The sequence below is a fragment of the Myotis brandtii genome, unplaced genomic scaffold, assembly GCF_000412655.1.
Source record: "Myotis brandtii unplaced genomic scaffold, ASM41265v1 scaffold34, whole genome shotgun sequence".
In the NCBI taxonomy this organism is placed as follows: domain Eukaryota; kingdom Metazoa; phylum Chordata; class Mammalia; order Chiroptera; family Vespertilionidae; genus Myotis; species Myotis brandtii.
This window is the reverse complement of record NW_005363098.1, coordinates 2,107,509-2,128,322: the sequence shown is the minus strand read 5'-3', so window position 1 is coordinate 2,128,322 and position 20,814 is coordinate 2,107,509. Positions and strand designations below refer to the sequence as shown.

At 36.5% G+C, this 20,814-nt stretch overlaps 1 protein-coding gene across 4 annotated transcripts in view; it reads left to right on the top strand.

The window, feature by feature from the left end:
* The window catches only part of LRBA (LPS-responsive vesicle trafficking, beach and anchor containing), a 566,714-nt gene that overhangs the window by 498,797 nt on the left and 47,103 nt on the right, over positions 1 to 20,814 (top strand). For all 4 annotated transcript variants that reach the window (XM_005871408.2, XM_014543868.1, XM_014543867.1 and 1 more), the window contains exon 48: positions 378 to 545. In XM_005871408.2, coding sequence (XP_005871470.1) covers positions 378 to 545 — 168 coding nt within the window. The remainder of the gene's footprint in view (positions 1 to 377; positions 546 to 20,814) is intronic.

The window sequence follows — 20,814 nt, the reverse complement described above, 5'->3', positions numbered from 1 at the left end:
CCCAGCCACCCAGGGCCAGCCCAAGGTGCAGGTAACCAGGGCCGGCCAAGGCTTGTGCTGCCGACAGTGGCAGCAGCAGAGGTGTGATGGGGGCATCGCCTTCCCCTGATCGCCGGGTCGCCTTCCACCTCTGAGGGCTCCCAGACTGTGAGAGGGGGCAGGCCGGGCTGAGGGACCCCCCATCTCCAGTGCATGAATTTTCATGCACCAGGCCTCTCATTGTAAATAAGGGAGAACAGATTCTGGTGGAAAATAGGACATCAGACTTAGTCTGTTCACAGTAAATTTAGCATCAAACTTTACTGCTTGTTCTCAATTTCTCTACATATTTTAAAAATAGAATTCAGCATAATAATACAACCTATGCCCTTTTTCAGGCTCTGGAGAGTGAATTCGTTTCCTGCCAACTTCACCAGTGGATTGATCTCATTTTTGGCTATAAGCAGCAAGGACCAGAGGCTGTTCGATCCCTCAATGTGTTCTATTACCTGACCTATGAAGGAGCTGTCAACCTGAATTCAATAACTGATCCTGTGCTGAGAGAGGTAATTACCTGACTGGGGCTAACAGGTGTCTTTAGACTAGAAGGTACTAGATGTCATCTTCCTCCTACTTTCATTTGACTAAAGATGAAACTGAAACCAGGTGGATGAAGTACCTTAAGCAGGATAACCTTCCAGTTAGAGACTTAGTTGGGACTTGAATCCAGGACTTTCTTCTAATAAAATGCTTGACTCAATAAAAAAATGAGAGCTTCTTCAAGCTGAAACCATGAAGGGATAAATAATAATATTTATAATTTTTATAACTTTGAAGGCTACTCACTAATTTAAAGTATTAGGAAAATAATTTAATAAAGAACTAAGACTGTAAGCATATATCTATTTAAATGTGATAAAACACATATTTATATATGATACATAAGTACCTGTATAGCCATAGATGGTAATAGTAGGAATGAAATCTAACATTTTCATACATTATCTTTATTCTTGAAAGTCTTACAGATGTCCCCTTTGTTTTTTCCCATTAACCCCTCCACCCTGTACCCACACCTCCGAGGCCTTCACCACACTATTGTCAGTGTCCGTGGGTTATGCATATATTGCATACAAGTTCTTTGGTTGATCTCTTCCCACCCACCCCTGCCTTCCCTCTAAGATTTGGCAGCCTGTTCCATGCTGCTATGTCTCTGGTTCTATTTTGTTCATTAGTTGATTTTGTTCATTAGATTCCACAGATGAGTGAGATCATGTGATACTTATCTTTCTCTGATTGGCTTATTTTGCTTAGCATAATCACTTTAAAGAGAACATTATGTGTAATAAGTAAGGTTTGTCATTTTTCACCAGTACTCAGTACATTCCTTTATAATTCTGTGTATGACCTGGTCATGTTGACAGTGCATAATAAGCACTCATCACACTCATCACACCTTAATTTATGTTTATATTTTACTAGAGGCCCAGTGCACAAAATTCATGCACTGGTAAGGTCCCTCGCACCTTCCTCCAGCCACCTGCCACCACCACCGGCCAGGGCCTCCCTCCCTTCCCCCAGCTGGCCTCACCCTCTGGTCGAATTCCCGGACGAACTCCCAGTTGAGGGGACAGTTTGCATACTATGCTTTTATTATATAGGGTGCTATATAAACATATATTTATATTAGATTCAGCATGCATTCTAATAATGTGGCTTGCTGTGTTCTAAGTATGGTAGGTACCTGATGTGTTTGAAAGAATATATCACTTCATTACTTAGTACTATTTATATAAATATATATGATTAATTCACAAAGTTTTTTTTATGTAACATGTCTAGCCAATTCTTTTTCTTTTTATTGAATTTATTAGGGTGACATTGGTGAATAAAATTATATAGGCTTTAGGTGTACAATTCTATAATACATCATCTGTATATTGTATTGTGTATTCACCACCTTAAGTCAAGTCTCCTTCCATCACCATTTAAACCCCCCTTTACCTTCTTCTACCTCCACCCACCTCCCTTTCTCTCTGGCAATCACCATACTGTTGTTCTACAAAGCTTTCTGAATGTTACTTAACAAATGTGATCATCTTTTATTATAGCCATTCTGTATCATAATGCTAAATCCTGTGGCACAGTGCAGTGTGATATAGTAGAGTAAAGAAACGGACAGACAACCAGTCAATAAATGTGGATTTCATTCCTGGCCCTGATGTCTACTAGTTGTATGACATGAATCTGCCTGAGACTCCATTTTCATTAGACATAGAATTGGTGTGATAATGCCCACCCCCTAGAGCAGCGGTTCTCAACCTGTGGGTCGCGACCCCTTTGGCGGTCGAACGACCCTTTCACAGGGGTCGCCTAAGACCATCCTGCATATCAGATATTTACATTATGATTCATAACAGTAGCAACATTACAGTTATGAAGTAGCAACGAAAATAATTTTATGGTTGGGTCACAACATGAGGAACTGTATTTAAAGGGCCAGAAGGTTGAGAACCACTGCCCTAGAGAATTATATGAGGTATAACACATGGTAAGTGCCTAGTGGTCCCTATACCATCATAAGTACTCAGCAAGTGTTAGTTCCTTCCCTTGTGTTGTTCACTGTTAAATCCCTGGGCTAGGAAACACAACTGTAAAAAGAATAGGAATTGCTGATTACATCATAGAAAGAATCATACAATGTTAACACCAGAGAAGTTATTAGAGACCGTTTCCTAGAGGACCCATGCAGAGTTCACTGTGAAGTGAACCAAGGAGAAACAAAACAAGAGTGGGTCATTAATTCATTCCTTTTTCAACAACCTTTCACTAAACCCAAATTGTGTAATGAGGTTAAAGAGTTGAAGGCCCTGCCCTCATCAGCTGGAGTTCACTGTCTAGTGGGGAAATATGGGTGGGTAAACAAGTATAATATGCTGTAATAAATTCAGTATAGGGTTAAGCACACTGTATGTATGTACAAGGATAGAGGATTGGTACTAAACCCAGGCAGGAGAATCCAGGCATGTTTTCTGAGAAATGAGAGGCTGGGGCTGTACATTGAAAGATGAATAAGAATATTGGGTAGAGTCATGAGCAAAGGATATGTACACATAGATGAAAGAGATCATAGCTGGAGAATGAATGAACTGAAAGTGATAAGATGATAGAGATAGGAGCCAGACCACCAAGGAACTTCAGTGCCATAAAAAGTATTTTTACCTGTATTATAAGGCAGTGGATTGAAGGTTGAAGGTTGGTTACAACACCACATGTATTGTTTTTTAGAACATGTCTAGAAGATTGAACAGATAAGAACTGAAAAGTACCCATTGGGTTATTCTCAGAATCCTTGGTGACCTTAGAGAAAGTAACTTAGACAGTACAGGGCTGTGCTGTGAATGGTTGCTGAGCAAGTAAACACAGTGGGAAAGGAAATAATTGAAGGGAGAATTTTTAATAGCTTTATTGAGATTTGGCTCACATTTGACACAATTCGCCCATTTAAAATGTCCAATATAATAGCTTTTCGTATACTCACAGTTTTACAAGCATCACCACAATTTAATTTTTGTCACCACAATAAGAAACCCCATACCCATTAGCAGCCACTCTAAGGGAGAGCTGTTTTTTGTTGTTGTTTTTGTTTGTTTGTTTGTTTTTAGTATATAGATTTGCATTTATTTATTTTACTAAAAGTTTCCTATCCCCCTCCCTTCCTTTCTGGATATTGGGAGAGAGGTCGGACCCTTTCCTTTCAAATGATTCCCCCCTCCCCCATGGGGAAAGGTAAAATCTAAACTAAAATTTTTTAGAAGTACTTTAAGAGATTTTTTTTAAGTGGGTAGATATTTGACCATGTTTCTGTGTTTATTAAAAAAATCCAAGAAGAGGAAAGATGTCAAGCATACAGTAAAGAAAGCTCATAATAGACTACCAAGCTCTGTGAGAAAGAGGACAGGAACAAAATCCAGAACACAGATAAGCCCTGGACAGCAGGGAACACTAGTGCCTTGTCTGAGATTAAAGAGGTTAGCCTGGGGACCAGTATGAGAAAGTGTGCATGAATGGGGTGGGAAGGCAGGAAGATTATGAGGATTTGAGATAATACTTATGGACATGCTTAACATAGTGATGGGTATTTAACAAATTCCTAATAATAAATAAATAAATATTTTCTTTCCACTAGGTTTCTCCTGGGTTCTCAACAGCAAGAGAGCAGGTGTAGGAAAAAGCTTAATAGAGAAGGTGTGTGTGTGTGTGTGTGCAAAGTATATATGCAGGGGGGAGAGAGAGAGAGAGAGAGAGAGAGAGAGAGAGAGAGAGAGAGAGGATTTTGCCATGAAGTATGGTGGAATATGTAAAAAAGGATTGAATGTGGAAGGGTGATTGATGATATTGTTAAAGGAATACTACTAGAATGGAGGATCTAGGCTAGTTTGGATAGATAAGGAGGGGCTGATGAATTGGGACAGTTTATTCTTTTATTCATTATTCATTCACTTATTCAACAAATACTCATTTTGTTCAAGGTGCTGAAAATACAGTGATAAACAAGAAAATCAGACAAAGTCCCTTCTTTCAGGGAGCTCACTTTCTAATGGGGTGCACAGAAAATCAACAGTAAAGACTAATTTTATTTAGTATTAAGTGATACAAAGAAAATAAGGCTGGGTGAGGGGATTCAGAGTGCCTGGGGTTAGTAGGCACTGTTTCAGAGGTTGCTCACAGAGGGCCTCTTCCCTCATGCACACTGTTTCCTTCTAAACCTTGATAGTGGAGCAAAGCTATAAACGGAGACCCAGGGAGGCAGGTCCCACTGCTCTCACCCTAGCCCAGTGGTTCTCAACCTTCTGGCCCTTTAAATACAGTTCCTCATGTTGTGACCCAACCATAAAATTATTTTCGTTGCTACTTCATAACTGTAATGTTGCTACTGTTATGAATCGTAATGTAAATATCTGATATGCAGGATGGTCTTAGGCGACCCCTGTGAAAGGGTCGTTCGACCGCCAAAGGGGTCGCGACCCACAGGTTGAGAACCGCTGCCCTAGCCAACCACATGCCTGCACAGCCTCCAAGTCAAGTCTTGTCACAGGCCTCTTGCCAATTGTAAAACTCTCACTATTGCCATCTCCTAATTTACTTCCACCCCCATCTTCAGGCTGCACCATCTTTTCTTCAGAATCTCGTTCCTCTGAGATGCTATAACATCTTCAATATTAATAGATTTGCGCATATACTTGACTTATATTAAAACACTAGAGGCCTGGTGCATGACATTTGTGCACTGGGGGGTCCCTCAGCCTGGCCTGCACCCTCTCGCAGTCCAGGAGCCCTTGGGATGTCCGCCTGCCGCAGAGGCAGGAGAGGCTCCCACCACCACCTCTGCGCTCGCCAGCCATGAGCCGGCTTCAGGCTGAGTGGCAGTCCCCCTGTGGGAGCACACTGACCACCAGGGGGCAGCTCCTGCATTGAGCATCTGCCCCCTGGTTGTCAGTGCACATCATAGTGACCAGTCATTCTGCTATTCCGTCTATTTGCATATTAGCCTTTTATTATATAGGATTATTTCTGCAAAACCACAGTAATGGTTCCAGCATAGATTTGTGCCTTTCTAGTATTAAAAGCAGACTACACTAGACTTATTTCTGTTCAGTAGCTATATATTGCGTATTTCTGGTCACATTAACATTAAAATTAATATTTTAATGTTAATTTGGGACACTTAGATGTTCACACAGTCATGCCCAGAAGCAAGTTATCTACGTACAAGTCATGCCTTCCCCTTCTACTTGAGAAACTTTTATTCTAGAGTGAATGGTTAATGCATATGGTATAATAAGTGATCATAAAAATAATCTCTCTATAAAAAAGGCACTAAACGAAAGAAATAATAACCGTAAGAGGACAAAGAGTAATCAGAGAAACAGCCTGCAGCACATTAAACTTTTATGTTGTTTTTAATTTTTAGAAAACAGCTGGGTTATCAATATACAACATTGTCTGCATTTGCATAGATCACACAGCTGAAAGAATTATTTTTCAAGCAAATATGCTAATGTTTTCAAATATCTGTGACCTCCAACTAAAGGATATATTCTTATCTTTAGCTATTTATCTAAAAATTCTCTTTACTCTCCTTTATTTCTCTGTCTTTGGTTCTATTTTTTTTCCCTTTTCCTCTTCCTTTACCTTTTTTTTTAATCTGCTGTTTTCCTAGCATAGCATCTCTCTTTTTTTTTTTTTTGCATTTTTAAAAAATTGAAGTATAATTGACATATGTTATATTAGTTTCAGGTGTACAACATAAGGATTTAATATTGTATATATTGCAAAAATGATCACCATAGTAAGTCTAGTTAACATCCATCATCATACACAGTTACATAATTTTTCATGTGATGAGTACATATATTCTTTTATAGACAAGTTACAAAAATAATTAAAGCTGGTTATTTTCTGATTATTAATTCCATTGAATTTGGTTTGACTCACTCATTTATCTTCATACTTATCAAATGTATTAAGATCTTATCAAGCCTAACACCATTTAAAAAAAAAAAAACCTAAAAATTAGGGAAAGAAGAAATTCAGGAGAGAAAAAATAGGATAATAGAATTCAAGATGAGATATGAGTAAGAGTAAATATTTTTATTAAAGAAAAAAAACACATTCACAATAAAGTAATGTAACATAAGCATGTTCCATAAATAATTCTTTTAATATATTTAGAATATAACATATATTTATAGGCATGATTTCTAGAACATTTTTATATTCTTATCCAGAATGCACCTACCAATTCTCATATAAATAATATTTGAGCCCTAGCTGGTTTGACTCAGTGAATAGAGCATCAGCCTGCAGACTGAAGGGTCCCAGGTTCGATTCCAGTCAAGGGCACATGCCCGGGTTGCGGGCTCAATCCCCAACAGGAGGCATGCAGGAGGCATGCAGGAGGCAGCCGGCCAATGATTCTCTCTCATCATTGATGTTTCTATCTCTCTCTCCCTCTCCCTTCCTCTCTGAAATCAATAAAAAAAATTTTTTTAAATAATATTTGATATATTCAAAAGTTGAGAGAGTTATCTAGCCCTTAGTATAAAATAGTTCATTGATGGAGTTTTAGTAGATCAGAAAGAAAATTTTTAAAATTGTATATATTGTGATGTGCTCTGAGTGAGGCTGCCAAAGTGATAGTTTAAAGTAAATCAGATCATGTCACTCCTCTATTTAAACCTTCCTATTTCATCTTAAACATAGAACAAAATCCTACTCGATCCATATGATCTGGCCCCTGCCTATATCTCTAATCTCATGCCATGCTATTCTCTTCCTCATTCATGGGCCCTGTCCACTGACCTTCTTTCTGTTCCTAGTCAGGTGAAGGTCATCACTGACTTAGCACCTTTTTAGGATAGCCCTTCTCTCTGACTGTCTCCAATTTTCACATGCTGGCTCTTTGTCACATATGCCTCAGCTTAAAGGTCATGTCTTCAGTGAGGATTGTCTCCATAACTCCAATCTACTTATGGGAGTTTTTTTTTGTTACTAATTTTAACTCAATTTAGAGCTAAAGTGTGGTATGGATGATATAGATTCTTTGAAATCTGTTGAGACTTGATTTGCCTTGGGAATAGTCAATTTTTATAATATGTGTACTTGAAAAACAATGGTTCTACCATTTTTAGTAGAGGCCATTTTACAGTAAGATAGTGAACAAAGAGAAGTGAGGAGTATAATTAGAGAATATGATATTTTGTTATTAATATTAATCATTGTTCTGTGCTACATTTGACCTTAAACTAAAGAATTCCATGGTGCTCTTTTTTTTTTTTTTTACTTCTTGTGCTCTTTTAATCTTTTCCCTATTTCTGCCCTCAAGCCATCAGTTCTCACTTCTTGTTACTGTGTCAAGTATGTCTGTCTACTTTCAGGCACCCGTCCACCTATTCTACAATTTATTGTGTCTTAGATGCGATAGTCAGAGAAACCAAATAACCAGATTTGGTAGAACTAAATTAAAGGTAAAATAAATAGGTTTTGATTACTCTACCAGATACAAAAACATAAACTACAGTAGTCAAAACAACGTGTTTTAGTGAAGGAACTTAGAGGTTCAGTGGAGCAGAATAGAGCTTCCAGAACTAGACATATTACATATGAGGGGATATCATAAAGGTGGTATTTTAAATAACTGGAAAAAGGTTTTCTTATTTAATATGTGATGTAGGACATCTAACTAATTGTCTAGAATATAAATTAATTCAGATCCCTATTTCACATCTTACAGTGAAAGAAATTATAAATGAAATATATTTATTTGGTATAAAGAATGTTATAAGTATAAAAAGGTGAAACTATAACTTAGAAGATAATATAGCTGAGTAGATTTATAAACTTGAAATAAAGGGTCCATTTTGTGAGGCAACTAACAAACGAAAAGTCATTAAGAAAATTGATGTATTTGGCTACATAAAAACTGAAGTTTTTGAACATCCAGATATCAGGAACAGATATTCCACAAAAGATGAAATACAACCCACAAATGAAAAATAGTATATCCTCACTAGTAATCAATGAAATTCAATTTAAAATTCAGCAGTATTTATTCATATGAAATTATGTAAGATTTAAAAAATGAAAGTTTCTAATGTTGGTTTGAAAGCAGACATTGTTATATATTTGGTGAGGGTCAAAATGGGTTGAGTCTTTATAGTAGTCTGTATCAGTTTTTAAAATATTCATGCACTGAGCAGTTAACCAAAAGGAATAACTGAGCAAGTATGCCAAAAAAAAATAGGTTCAATTGTACAGTTGTTTTAAAAACAAATACATAGCCCTGGCCGTTGTGGCTCACTTGGTCGGTCATCATCCCAAGCACTGAAAGGTTGCTGGTTCGATTCCCAGTCAGGGCACATGCCTAGGTTGGGGGGCTTGTTGTTTTTCTCTCTCCCTTTACCTTCCTCTCTTTCTAAAAATCAATAAAAATATTTTAAAACCTCACATAAATGTCTAACAATAGAGAACTGGTTTAATAAATACTGGTAAATCCATATAGTGGAATGCTATATATAGCACCAGAAATATTGCTATATACGTCTGCATGTATTGCCATGGAATTATATTTTGCCATAGTACAGTGAAAAACAGATTATGTTATGAAATATGAGACACAAATTTTACATGTGCATATGCATATGGTCATATAGCCAAAGATGGTCATTATCTTTGGTTAGTGAGATCATGGAATTGTTTCATTTGCTACTTTTCTGTTTAGCTTTAAAATCAAGGAGTAAAAGCCAACCCACAACTCTTTTTCTCTTTTGAAGGGACAAGTCTTGGCTTAAAAATCTGAACGTGTGATGCACGTTAACATGAAGATAAGGATTATGACTGCTTTTGCTGTTTGGAGGTCTTTTTGATTATTTTCTGGTTTTTGGCCATGTTTGCTGTTGCTAGGATAGTGACTTTGTATAACGATCTTTATGTCACTTTGATAAAGATAAAGTCATTTATAATTTATTAACTTTTATCTCACTCAGAAAACAGAGCATCTCCCATCTCTTAATTTTCTATTTTACTCACTGAGCTATGATTTTTTTCATACTTTTTAGCTAGTTGAGTTAATTTCTTCATTTTTCCCGTCATATTTGAAGATCAGTCAGATCACTTTTACTGTTAGGGAAAATATCTTAGGTATGTCACATTAATTGTAGTTCTTGTCATTTTTTTCTAAAAGCAAGAAGGCTTTTGACCTAAAATTTGTGAATTCTGCATCTTGGGTTTCACTACTTAGTGGTGTGTGTGTGTGTGTGTGTGTGTGTGTGTGTGTGTGTGTGTTTGTGTGTGTGTGTGTATTTGTGTGTGTGTAATTAAATAGTTACATAAAGGGCTTTAGGAACTTATTTATCAAAGTAATGCATGTTAACTATATAAAATTCAAATAGTATGAAAGTATAAAGTAAAAGTGGAAAGGCCTCACCCCCAAATTTGGACTTTGTTAACTAATGCCTGAGTCACATGCTGACATCAGCTCTGACAGTTCCTGCATCATGTGGTTTGATAGGTACCAAAAAAGCCTCTGCCACAGAATACATCACGTTTGCTAATGCTTAAAATTCCATCATCAGAGATCATTTATTTGCTTACAAATCTTGTGTGTGTGTTTTTTAAACAACCCTTTCCAATCATGCAGCTGTCTGTGCACAGGATTTGGTAATAGGTTTTGACAAAAGGGAAAGTAGAGGCAGAGTGTGGGGTCTGAGCAGCTATTGTGTAAGGGGTCCATGAGCAGAGCCTGGGCTGAGTCCAGGGTGCTGGGGGGGAGGGGGGGGCAGGCGATTCAAAGGCTGCTGACACACTGCAGGTAAGTGTTGCTCAGGAGCAACATTAATACAAACAATATTGTCTATGCTGTTTCATCGTGTCCCTCGCCGTAAGTCCTTCCTACATTTCCTCTGGAAGCGTCATTTTCTCTTACTTTTCAAACAAATACAATGTTTATGTGAGTTCAGAAATTAAAGACATTAATTTCCTTTGTAAAATGGAACTCAGCTCTATTTACATAGATGGGTAGGGAAGAGGGGCAGGAGAGCCATGATGTTGCTCAATTTAAAGGATTATATGCGATGAGTCTCAACATGGAAGTCAGACCTGAAATTTCTCTCTGAGTTGTGTTTAGTGTCAGGGGCTCGTTTTCTCTCTTCTAAATTTATCCTTCCAAATGCTGTTTGAGCAACACATAATCACTCTGAGAAGGTCTGTTTTCCAAAAGCAGCAGCAGCAGTGTTTAAGTTTACATGACCTCAGCTTCATGACAGCAGTAGCAAATCAGATATCTTATCCAAGGAAAAGCATTTTTGGCTTAGAATTCAATCACTCTCATGGTGGGAGTCAACAGCTTATTTCAGCTCTAACGCTGTTGCAGAAGACTGGCTGCAGTGAATCTTTCAGAAAGCATAAACACAATTGGTATTTATAGCATTGTTAACATTTGTTAAATAGTTGGGGGAATGGTCTGCAGCCCAGTTCAAGCAGGTAGGGCAGGAGTCTTTCTTGTGACTGCAGGGAGATTTAAGAGAAGGACAATAGGACAACATGATTGTGATGGTTATAGCAACAGAGTAAATTAGAAGTATTGAATGCAGTAAGTTAAGGTTTTATGCAGCCACAGTTCAGTGTTACAGACATAATGCTGCAGCATCCCTGGCCAGAAGTGTGTTACCCAGATGGCATATTTGACACAGTGCAGGGCAGGAACTGTACAATGAAAAGCCAAATAAACTGTAAGGATTAGTCAAGTTTTAATTGAAAACCTACATAAAAAAATACCTTGAAATTATGCCAGACTTTCTTGTATATCAAAACCACAATAATCAACATTTCCCTTAGTGAACCAAATGGACATCAGAGTTGACAGTAAAGCTAATCTTTGATTTTGCTAGTTATTGTGCCTATTGCAGACTTCTTAGTTAAATAGTTCTGGCTGAATTGCACATCCAAGGACATAACAGCAAAGTATTGATATTTTATGATTTTATTTCACTATCAACAATCCAAGGAATCCTGAGTGATTCTGTTATGCTGATGATTTCTGTCATGAACCTCTGCTTCCTTTAGGCACCATATTTTATTTTATTTTACTTTATTTTATTGAGATTATATTACATTTATAATGGTTTCAGTGCTGATTATTTTATTTTTAAAGCTCTTAACTACATGTATTGGGGTGACATTAGCTAATAAGATTATATAGAATTCAAGTGTATGATTTTATGTTACATCATTTTATTTTTATTTATTTATTTTTAAATGTTTTTATTGATTTCAGAGAGGAAGAGAGAGGGAGAGAGAGAGAAACATCAATGATGAGAGAGAATCACTGATCGGCTGCCTCTTTCACTAGTGATAGAGCCCACAACCTGGGCATGTGCCCTGACCGGGAATCAAGCCCGTGAACTCCTGGTCCATAGGTTGTTGCTTAACCACTGAGCCATGCCAGTCTGGCTTTGATACATCATTTTAAATCAAGGGTGAGAAAAGTAGTTTCAAATCAAGTGATTGAACTTTGTTCTCTAAATTTTAAACTAAATACAAGCTTATAGAAAGGTTAAGGTGAAAAAAAATTTCATAGACTGGAAAAATCTATGTAAGATTATATGAATGACAGTTTTCTAAATGTTCAGAATAACAACTTTATTTTCTTTTATTTCTACCAAGGAATATATTGCTACTTAGAATATAATCACTACTTTTACTTTTCATTATCAGTGCAAAGCAGCAACTGACATTCTATTAGTATTTGTGAAACATTTGAGTCAAGTGAAAATTTTTTAAATGTTAATATTATTAAACTATGTAATAAAAGTAAATTTGTTCTTACCTCTTTCTCTCCCTGCCAGTACTGTGTGTGTGTGTGTGTGTGTGTGTGGTGTGTTGCATTTCATGTTTTAAGTTACTTGAAGTCGATCTGATTTCTCACTGTATGGATCTCATTTCAGTGTTTTCCTGTAGTGGATGCTTACAAACACTATTGAGAAGATAGACTAAATGAATCTTACCAAATGAATGACCAAATGACTGCTTCTTTCTGTGACATAGTTTAACCATATTTTTCTGGTTTTAAGAAACAATTTAAACTGTTAAATGCAGAAAATTAATTCCCCTGATTTTTCTTTAAGAACTTTCTACTATGTTTCACTGTGTTTGCCTCTTCGCATTGGAAAGTCCTTTGAAGCGGCATTCCACTTATTTTTCTAGGCAGGCGGCTTTATCTACTCATTTCCAGTAGCTGGAGATGGAGGTGTTTTGAATGAGCACATCAATGTTCTAGACAGAGATACTGTTTGAAATTATCCATGAGCACAGTGCTGCTGAACATTATTGAGTGACATTTGTTTCTGTTGGTTATGTCTGCTCTGACTAGCTGGTTTATTTCAGATTGGCAGCTGGGATTATGCTGCAGTGGATGGACAGCTACAAGACGTGGAGATTGTAGTGAGGTTGAGCTAGGCTTCGATTTAATGTGCCTGGAATGTATAGGCTCAGTTAAAGGCACTAATGCGAAATCTGTGAATATTTTCAAAATTTATAATTACTTAGTTTTACCCTAGTAACTTCCATAGTACTATTGAGTAGATGTGTTAGTAAAAATACCCCTTTCCCACCCTAATTTTATCTTTCTCTTGAATTCTTATCACTGCATTCTTATTTTTTAATGTTTTACTATATTTAGCAAGCTACTCTTTCTTTTTGCTCTTTATGTACTCAATACCATCATGACATTTTTATGCCTCCCGATACCTGTTGCATTGTAAAAAGCGTATACTTATAAAATGTATACACCTTTCTATATATTTAATTTATACTAAATGATGGTAAACTGTTGCTAAAACTAATGGCTCCTTGAAATCTGATAGAAATAAATTAGGGAATGAACTAAAAATAAAATTAACTTTATAGCAAGGTCTACTGATTTCATAGTTACAACCAATTTATCAACTAGAGTTGTTCCTAGATGCTTAAGTTCTTCTGGCTACACTATGAATGGGAAATTTAAACCTCATAAAACTCTATCCTATGTTGACAGATTTTTCTTTAGATTTTTATAGTTTTTTAGTTTTAGAATTTTTTTCAAAATAAAAAAGTTTTATTCTTTATTTTTGTTATTCTTTATTTTTTGGCTTCTCACACATGCTTTGTGTGAGAAGCCAAACCTCACCAGGAATAACAGCTGATAATAGTTTGGTACATTCTCTTCCAGATTTTATATGTGTGTATCCACATATGTATACAGATTTCTTGGTAAAGAGTTTTTCTAGTTACTCTTTTAATTTTTTAATTTTATGTGACCTCACATAACACACATAAGTATATGTGTGTTTATATTTTTTAATTTATGTTTTTACCTAACTGAGATCACATACTATATTCTTTCATAATTAGGAATTTTTCTTTTGTCAGTATATTGCAGACTAGTTTCCATGTCAGGTATATTCAACTCTACTCAACTGACTACATAGTATTTCATTATCATAGGTTAAGTAGCTTTTCCCTAGTTTTTACTATAGGATGCTATAATAACTGTCTTTGTATTTAAATATTTTTTTGCATTCATCTAATTCTTTCCTTATGAGAATTTATAGAATTGGAATCAATAGCTCAATCTTTATTTGAAAACATAAAAACCAAATTCTTGTTTTTCTCTATGTCTAATTTCTCAAAATTAAAGAAAAAGTCTTTCAAATCTGAATTTTACATAGATTTCTCTTTAATTTAACTTATTTCTTCACCATAGCCCTTTTCTCTATGGATTATTTTATATATTTTGCTGATTAAATATCATCTGGTCTATACTTTGAAAATTTATCTGATTGACTTTTAAATATTCCACATGCTACTATAGCCATGACATTTTTTTTCTGATAGACTATTTCCATTGCTTTAAAAGTTTGAATTTTATGTATTTTTTTTATTTCTAGGGCACTTTGAATATTTACATTTCAATATTAAATGATTCCTTTTTAAAAACTTGAATTAGGCTTTTATGCTATTTTTAATTTTTTTGATGCGTTCAATGCTCTGACTACTAAAAAGTAACTTTGTATTTCATTTCATAGGTTAAGAGTTAGTCTGCACCAACTCCAACATAGAATGACTAAGCAGTCATTTGAGTAGTGCACTTTTTAAATTTGCTGATACCAGAGCTAGATGTCATAGTGGCCCCAAATGGCACTGTGCTGGTCACCTAGAATGTTGATCAGTACACTTTGAGTGGAATATCCAACAGGTTGTTCTCTAGCTTAAGTTCAAATGTGGAAGGGCAAGAGGAATACTGGCATAAGTGAACATGATATGTAACACATATTAATGTGATGGAATCACTGGTGGTCTTAATGTGACTCTTAAAGTATTGAAATTCAAGTTGACTCTGAAATCCAAATATGAAGTCTTGTTTGAATTTTTAAACATTTCTTGGTAAAGAGTTTCTCTAGAATCTTAAGACAGCTTTCTAGAATTTTCTTGGTAATGTCAGAAATTTTTAATATATTAATAAATGGCATGTTTTTTCTTAATATATTTTTTAAATTTATTTCAATTTTATAGTGCTTTTAGATGTAAATATATAGGGGATAAAATTCAATTTCAGAGTTGTGTGCTTAAAAAAGGCAGTGTGCATGTGTGTTTATTTTAACTGTATCCATATGTTTGTAATTTCTTCCCCAAATCCATCTTAAAATAAAATTTTACAACTTTATTGTTGGTTACTAAGTGTTGTATTGAGTTAAATTGTTTCCTCCTTCAGATTAAAAAGACTAGTTTAGAGAGACTAAAATAGTCATTATTAAATTGAAGCCAAATACTGCATTGTCACTGAGCCAAGTCTGCTTTCCTTGACCTTTATTTCTTTTCTTTATCTCTTTCTTCCTTTCATTGAATCTAATGTGTATATCTGTATTCTCTCTCAGATGTACTATCTCTTTCTCTATATATAGCCATAAAATCATGCAAGTATGCAATAGTTGGCACAGAAAACAATAGAATACACAACCTGTTGAAAATCTTTTCATAATATTTCCATTTGGAAATCCATTAATAAATTCTCTAGGTAATATTTGAGATTCTGTTTATAAAATATAAATAATGTGGTTTTACTAGAATGTCTCGAGGTATTTGCATAGTCTTTTTTATTGCTATGTATTTCAACATCTGGAGTGCTGCCTGCTGAATTCAGGTTTTATTATAGAAAGTAGTTACAGGCTATTTACAGAAATAATTGGGAATTGATGAATAAGAATGTTACATAATAAAGGAAGCTTTTTAGTAGAAATGTTTAATAGAATGTTTTATTCAATGGTGGACTGCTCTGTAAATATAGAAGTATATTTCTTAGCTGCATCCCACTGAATTATGTTGACTTAGATGGCCATTCATTCATTAAGTGAATTGAGCATCTACTATACATCAAGCCCCCAGAAGCACAGAAATATGTGGCAGTCTCTGGTCTCAAGGAGATTTCCAGTCTAATTGACAAGACAGAAATGAAACCAGTATTTAGAATGTTAGATAAGTTGGTAGTATGCACATTGCTCCAAGAGCAACAGGGAGGGACAGCAACAGTTTGGATGAGAGTAGGGAAGAGATTTCCCAAAGAATGAGAAAGGGGCAACCACACAGGGAAAAGGAAAAGAAAACAATATATACAAATGCAGTATGACACATTACCTCTCACATTATAGAGTATGAGAGGACAGTGGCAGGGGATGAGACTGGGAACATAGACAGGAGCTAAGTTCTATTACTCATTTTTTTTTAATATATTTTATTGATTTTTCACAGAGAGGAAGGGAGAGAGATAGTTAGAAACATCGATGAGAGAGAAACATTGATCAGCTGCCTCCTGCACATCTCCCACTGGGGATATGCCCGCAACCAAGGTACATGCCCTTGACCGGAATCGAACCTGGGACCCTTCAGTCCGCAGGCTGACGCTCTATCCACTGAGCAAAACCGGCTTCGGCATCTATTACTCATCTTAATTGAGTAGTTGGTAACATCTGTTAAATGCTTGCTTAACCCTAGCCAGCCATTGTGTTTAAAGTCTTTTGTGTGTATGCTGTAATAATAACATCAGATGCTTACTGATAGCTTACAATGTGTCAAGAACTGTTCTGTCTTATATTAACTAATTTAATCTTCACAACAACCCAATGAAATACCCACTATTATTACCACCATTTTAGATGAGAAAACTAAGGCATAGGAGGTTGAGTGACTTGCCCAAAGTCACTTGGCTAATGTGTGAGAGCTAAGGTTTGAACTGAGGGGGTCTGATTCCAGTCTGCATACGTAACCCTGTGCTGTGGTGCCACCCCAGGATAAGGAATTTGGATGGAAAGATTTTTACTAGAGAAGTTACATAATTAAATTTGCAACTTTGGGTTTGAACATCTTGCAAGTCTAGTTGTGTTTAACCCCCACCAAAGAAAGATGAGGCTACTGACTAATGTTTATAACTTTTGGTCATTATAGAATATTTGTTCTCAGTGTAGTTTCGTAGTAGAAGTAAAAAAATAAATAAATAAACTGCTTAAAGACAAGAATACTCTCTTATTTTTCATATGGCCTAGACTGAGCTCCTTTAAGATGACAGAAGGCCAAATGTGTTAATAATTATTGAAGTTAACTAATGGGTACATTGGGATTCATCATCCTCTTCCATTGCAAATTTAAATGTTTAAAAGGTAACACCTGGCATTAAAACTCTCTAGGCCAGTGATGGCGAACCTTTTGAGCTCGGCGTGTCAGCATTTTGAAAAACCCTAACTTAACTCTGGTGCCGTGTCACATATAGAATTTTTTTGATATTTGCAACCATAGTAAAACAAAGACTTATATTTTTGATATTTATTTTATATATTTAAATGCCATTTAACAAAGAAAAATCAACCAAAAAAATGAGTTCGCGTGTCACCTCTGACACGCATGTCATAGGTTCGCCATCACTGCTCTAGGCAAAGGAAAGTTCATTAAAAACAGTTTAGGCATTTGGTAGCGTTCATTTGGCTACCCTATTACCAATCCCACTTCCTAAACCTCACACCGGTGTGTTTCCTGTGATTTTTTTAAACCTCCCTTTGAAATTTTCTGTTGCTCTATACAAAGGGGAAGAGCAAAAAGAGAAGAGAGAGTGATAGGCAAAGTTACTTGAGGGGCTCTTTCCAATCGCACATTTCCCCCAGGACTTCTGACTTGGCCTCACTGCTTTGGTGAGACACTGGAGTGTTGTCACGTCCCTCAGGTGTGTGAGCTGAAGAAATGAGAATCACCACCTTCAGTGACATCTTTCAGAGCTTCCCTGAAAGGCTCTTTTGGTCTCTTTGGTAATAGTAGCTGTCAGCCTTTGCATAACACAGCCCATTCTCCCCTGCACGCCTATTTTGCCCTCAGGAACTGTGCTCATCTCTCAAGCTCGGTTTTATCCCATACGACCCTAGATGAGGCTGAGAGTCTGGGGGAACTGTCTATATAGCAGACACTTGGTAAACTTTTTTGTTGTGTGAATACTAGGTGCAAGGTACTGTTCTAACTGCTGCACAACTCTACAATATATGTTATTCTGACCCTTCGTATAGTTGTAGAGACAGACTAGTAATCTATTAAAAGTTAACTTTACAAGGAAGCCCAAATCAAGTGTGTCATTGGCAGTGTGAACAGGCTGTAAGATTTGGGAAATGTTCACCACCAAGGCAGAACGTAAACAGGGTTTGCTAGAGATGGGTAGGTCTTAGCAAATTAAAGATGAGGGCGGCCAATCTAGGAGGGGCAGTGGTGTGAGAAATGATATAAGGTAGGCATGGCTGGTTATATTTGTGGAAGAAAATGAGCCTCGCTGAAAAGGAACACTAAAAGGGAGTTGGATGAAGGAATGAACATTGGAGAGGTAGGAAGACCTTCACTGCCTGGCATCAGGCCTTTACTTTTCAAGTGCTGGGGATCAAGTGAAAACATTGATCAAGGGAATATTGCATAAAGGAGAGTTTGGGCAAACTCGGTGTACATTGAAGGAGGAAACTAAATGGAGACCATTGCCATAGTCTCAATACCTTAAATTATAAGGAACCTGGATTCAGAAAGGAGTGATGAATATGAGAAATTTTATAAAAGAAGTGATTTGGTCTGCTGACTGCTTATATATGAAAGAAAGAGGTAACATTTTTAAATGGCAGTAAGATTTTGAGCATTAAAAAAATGAAAAGAGGAGTCTAACCCTTGACGGGAGAATGCTGGAATAACAGTAACATATTTTAGATATGTTAATTTCAGGTGTGCTGAGACATACACGAGTATGCATAGACGGGCATCAGGCAAAAGTGTAAGTGGGCACGTCATAGAAATCGATGGTCCTCTGGTTTTAGATTTGGAAATCGTCCAAACAGAAGTAAGGTTTGAAGCTATGACAATAGAAAAGGTTTTCAGGACAGAAAGTTTAGATTGCAAAAATGGGAGCACTAAAAGAGAACTCGCAGTGATGAGTTCATTTATGGCTGAGAAAGAGTAGAAGTCAGCAAAAGACAGAGTGAACGGTGGAATAAAGGAGAAACAGGCTACTATAAGGGCACTGAAGCCCCAGAAAAAAAGAGTGTGGACGGGGTGATCAGCAGTGGAAACTGCTTCCGAGATCAAGGTGAATAAAAAATGGCAGGTGAGTCTTAGAAGCAATGAGATGGATCTAGAATTATCATTTGATGTTATAAAGTGTGACTATAAATATTTGGGTTATAGCCATTGCCTTACAATGTTATTCCATACTTTTCACATTTGAAAAAGCTCTTTCTATTGTATTTTTATCACCAACAATTCAAAAGTTAGTCAAGAAATAAAGTATTTGTGTCTAAGACTTCTATAATCTTTTTAGTTGTCTTGAAGACTTGGAAAGAGAATTATTTTTTTTTACTTATGTTGGATAATATAGCTTGTATTCTGTTATGGAGACAAAATAATCAGGCCTCGATATTATATGACATGAAAAAGTCTTAAGCCCTGGCCTGGTAGCTCAGTTTCTTAAAGCACATACAAGAATCAAGCAAAGAATGTGTAAATAAGGGAACAACAACATCTCTCTCTCTCTCTCTCTCTCTCTCTCTCTCTCTCTCTTCCTCTCAAATTAAAAAAGAAAAAAGTTTTTTCCTCAAAGAAGTCAATAATGTGCAAATTATATTAAAACTAGAGGCCCGATGCACAAAATTTGTGCAAAGGGCTCAGCCTCGCAGCCTCAGCTTCATCCGGAAGGTCATCCAGAAGGTTGTTCCGCTGTTTCCGTCCGGTCTAATTAGCATGTTATGCTTTTATTATTATAGATGTTAAGACTTTAAGTGTTTAAGAGAGGAGATTGGTATTTTTTAAAGTTTTCTCATCAATATTTCTTTTATTTCAAAAGTGTTAAATACAAAGCAGGGTATGTAGTATTAAGACCAGTTACATTAAATATGCATCTATAATAAAGGTTTATATGTAGTAATGTCTGTATTCTTAGTTTCTCTATAGTAGTTGGCATTGCTGACCACTCTGTCATTGGAACTCTCTTTGTCAGCTTCCATATCATCCTATTCTAGCTCCTCACTACCAACCCCTCCTCTCTGTCTCCTCCATATTGTACCATACACCTGAGTTTGCTAGGGTTCAGCTCTAGGTCCGTGTGTTTGTGTGTGTGTGCGTGTGTGTGTGTGTGTGTGTGTGTGTGTGTGTGTGTGTGTGTGTGTGTCTTTGCTTTCTGCAGCTTAACCACTGGGTTTCTAACTGTGCTGCAAAGCCCTAATATTTCTCAGAATCGTCTCTGGAGCTGCTGAGGAAGCTTAAAGCTTCTCCCACCTTCTAAGTAGAACAGCCTTATCTCTGGGTTTTTTGTTTGTTTTGTTTTGTTTTGTTTTATCTCTGTGTTTTTTATATATTGGAGTTTCATTTGAAAAGTCATTTCTGCTGCTTCAAACTACACACGTATATATCCACAGTGAGAGGAAAAGACCATTGACTTAAACTTTTCTTGTACGAGTGACACCCAGATCAGTGCCCCCATCTTTCACCTCAGAGCCAATCTTGGGCTTTTCTCTTGCATTGTGCACCTCGACCTGGAGAGATGGCTATCACTGTCACTTCAGATTCCACCTCTGACATAAAATGTGCTGTCTTTCTTCTGCCAAACTAGTTCTCCCTAACAGAAATCTGTATTTCCATTCATTACTTTACCACTCTCTCAAATATGCAAGTTCAAAAGAAAGCAGTTAGTTTCACCTCTTTTTCTTTTTGTCATTGCTCAAAGTCATCAGTCTC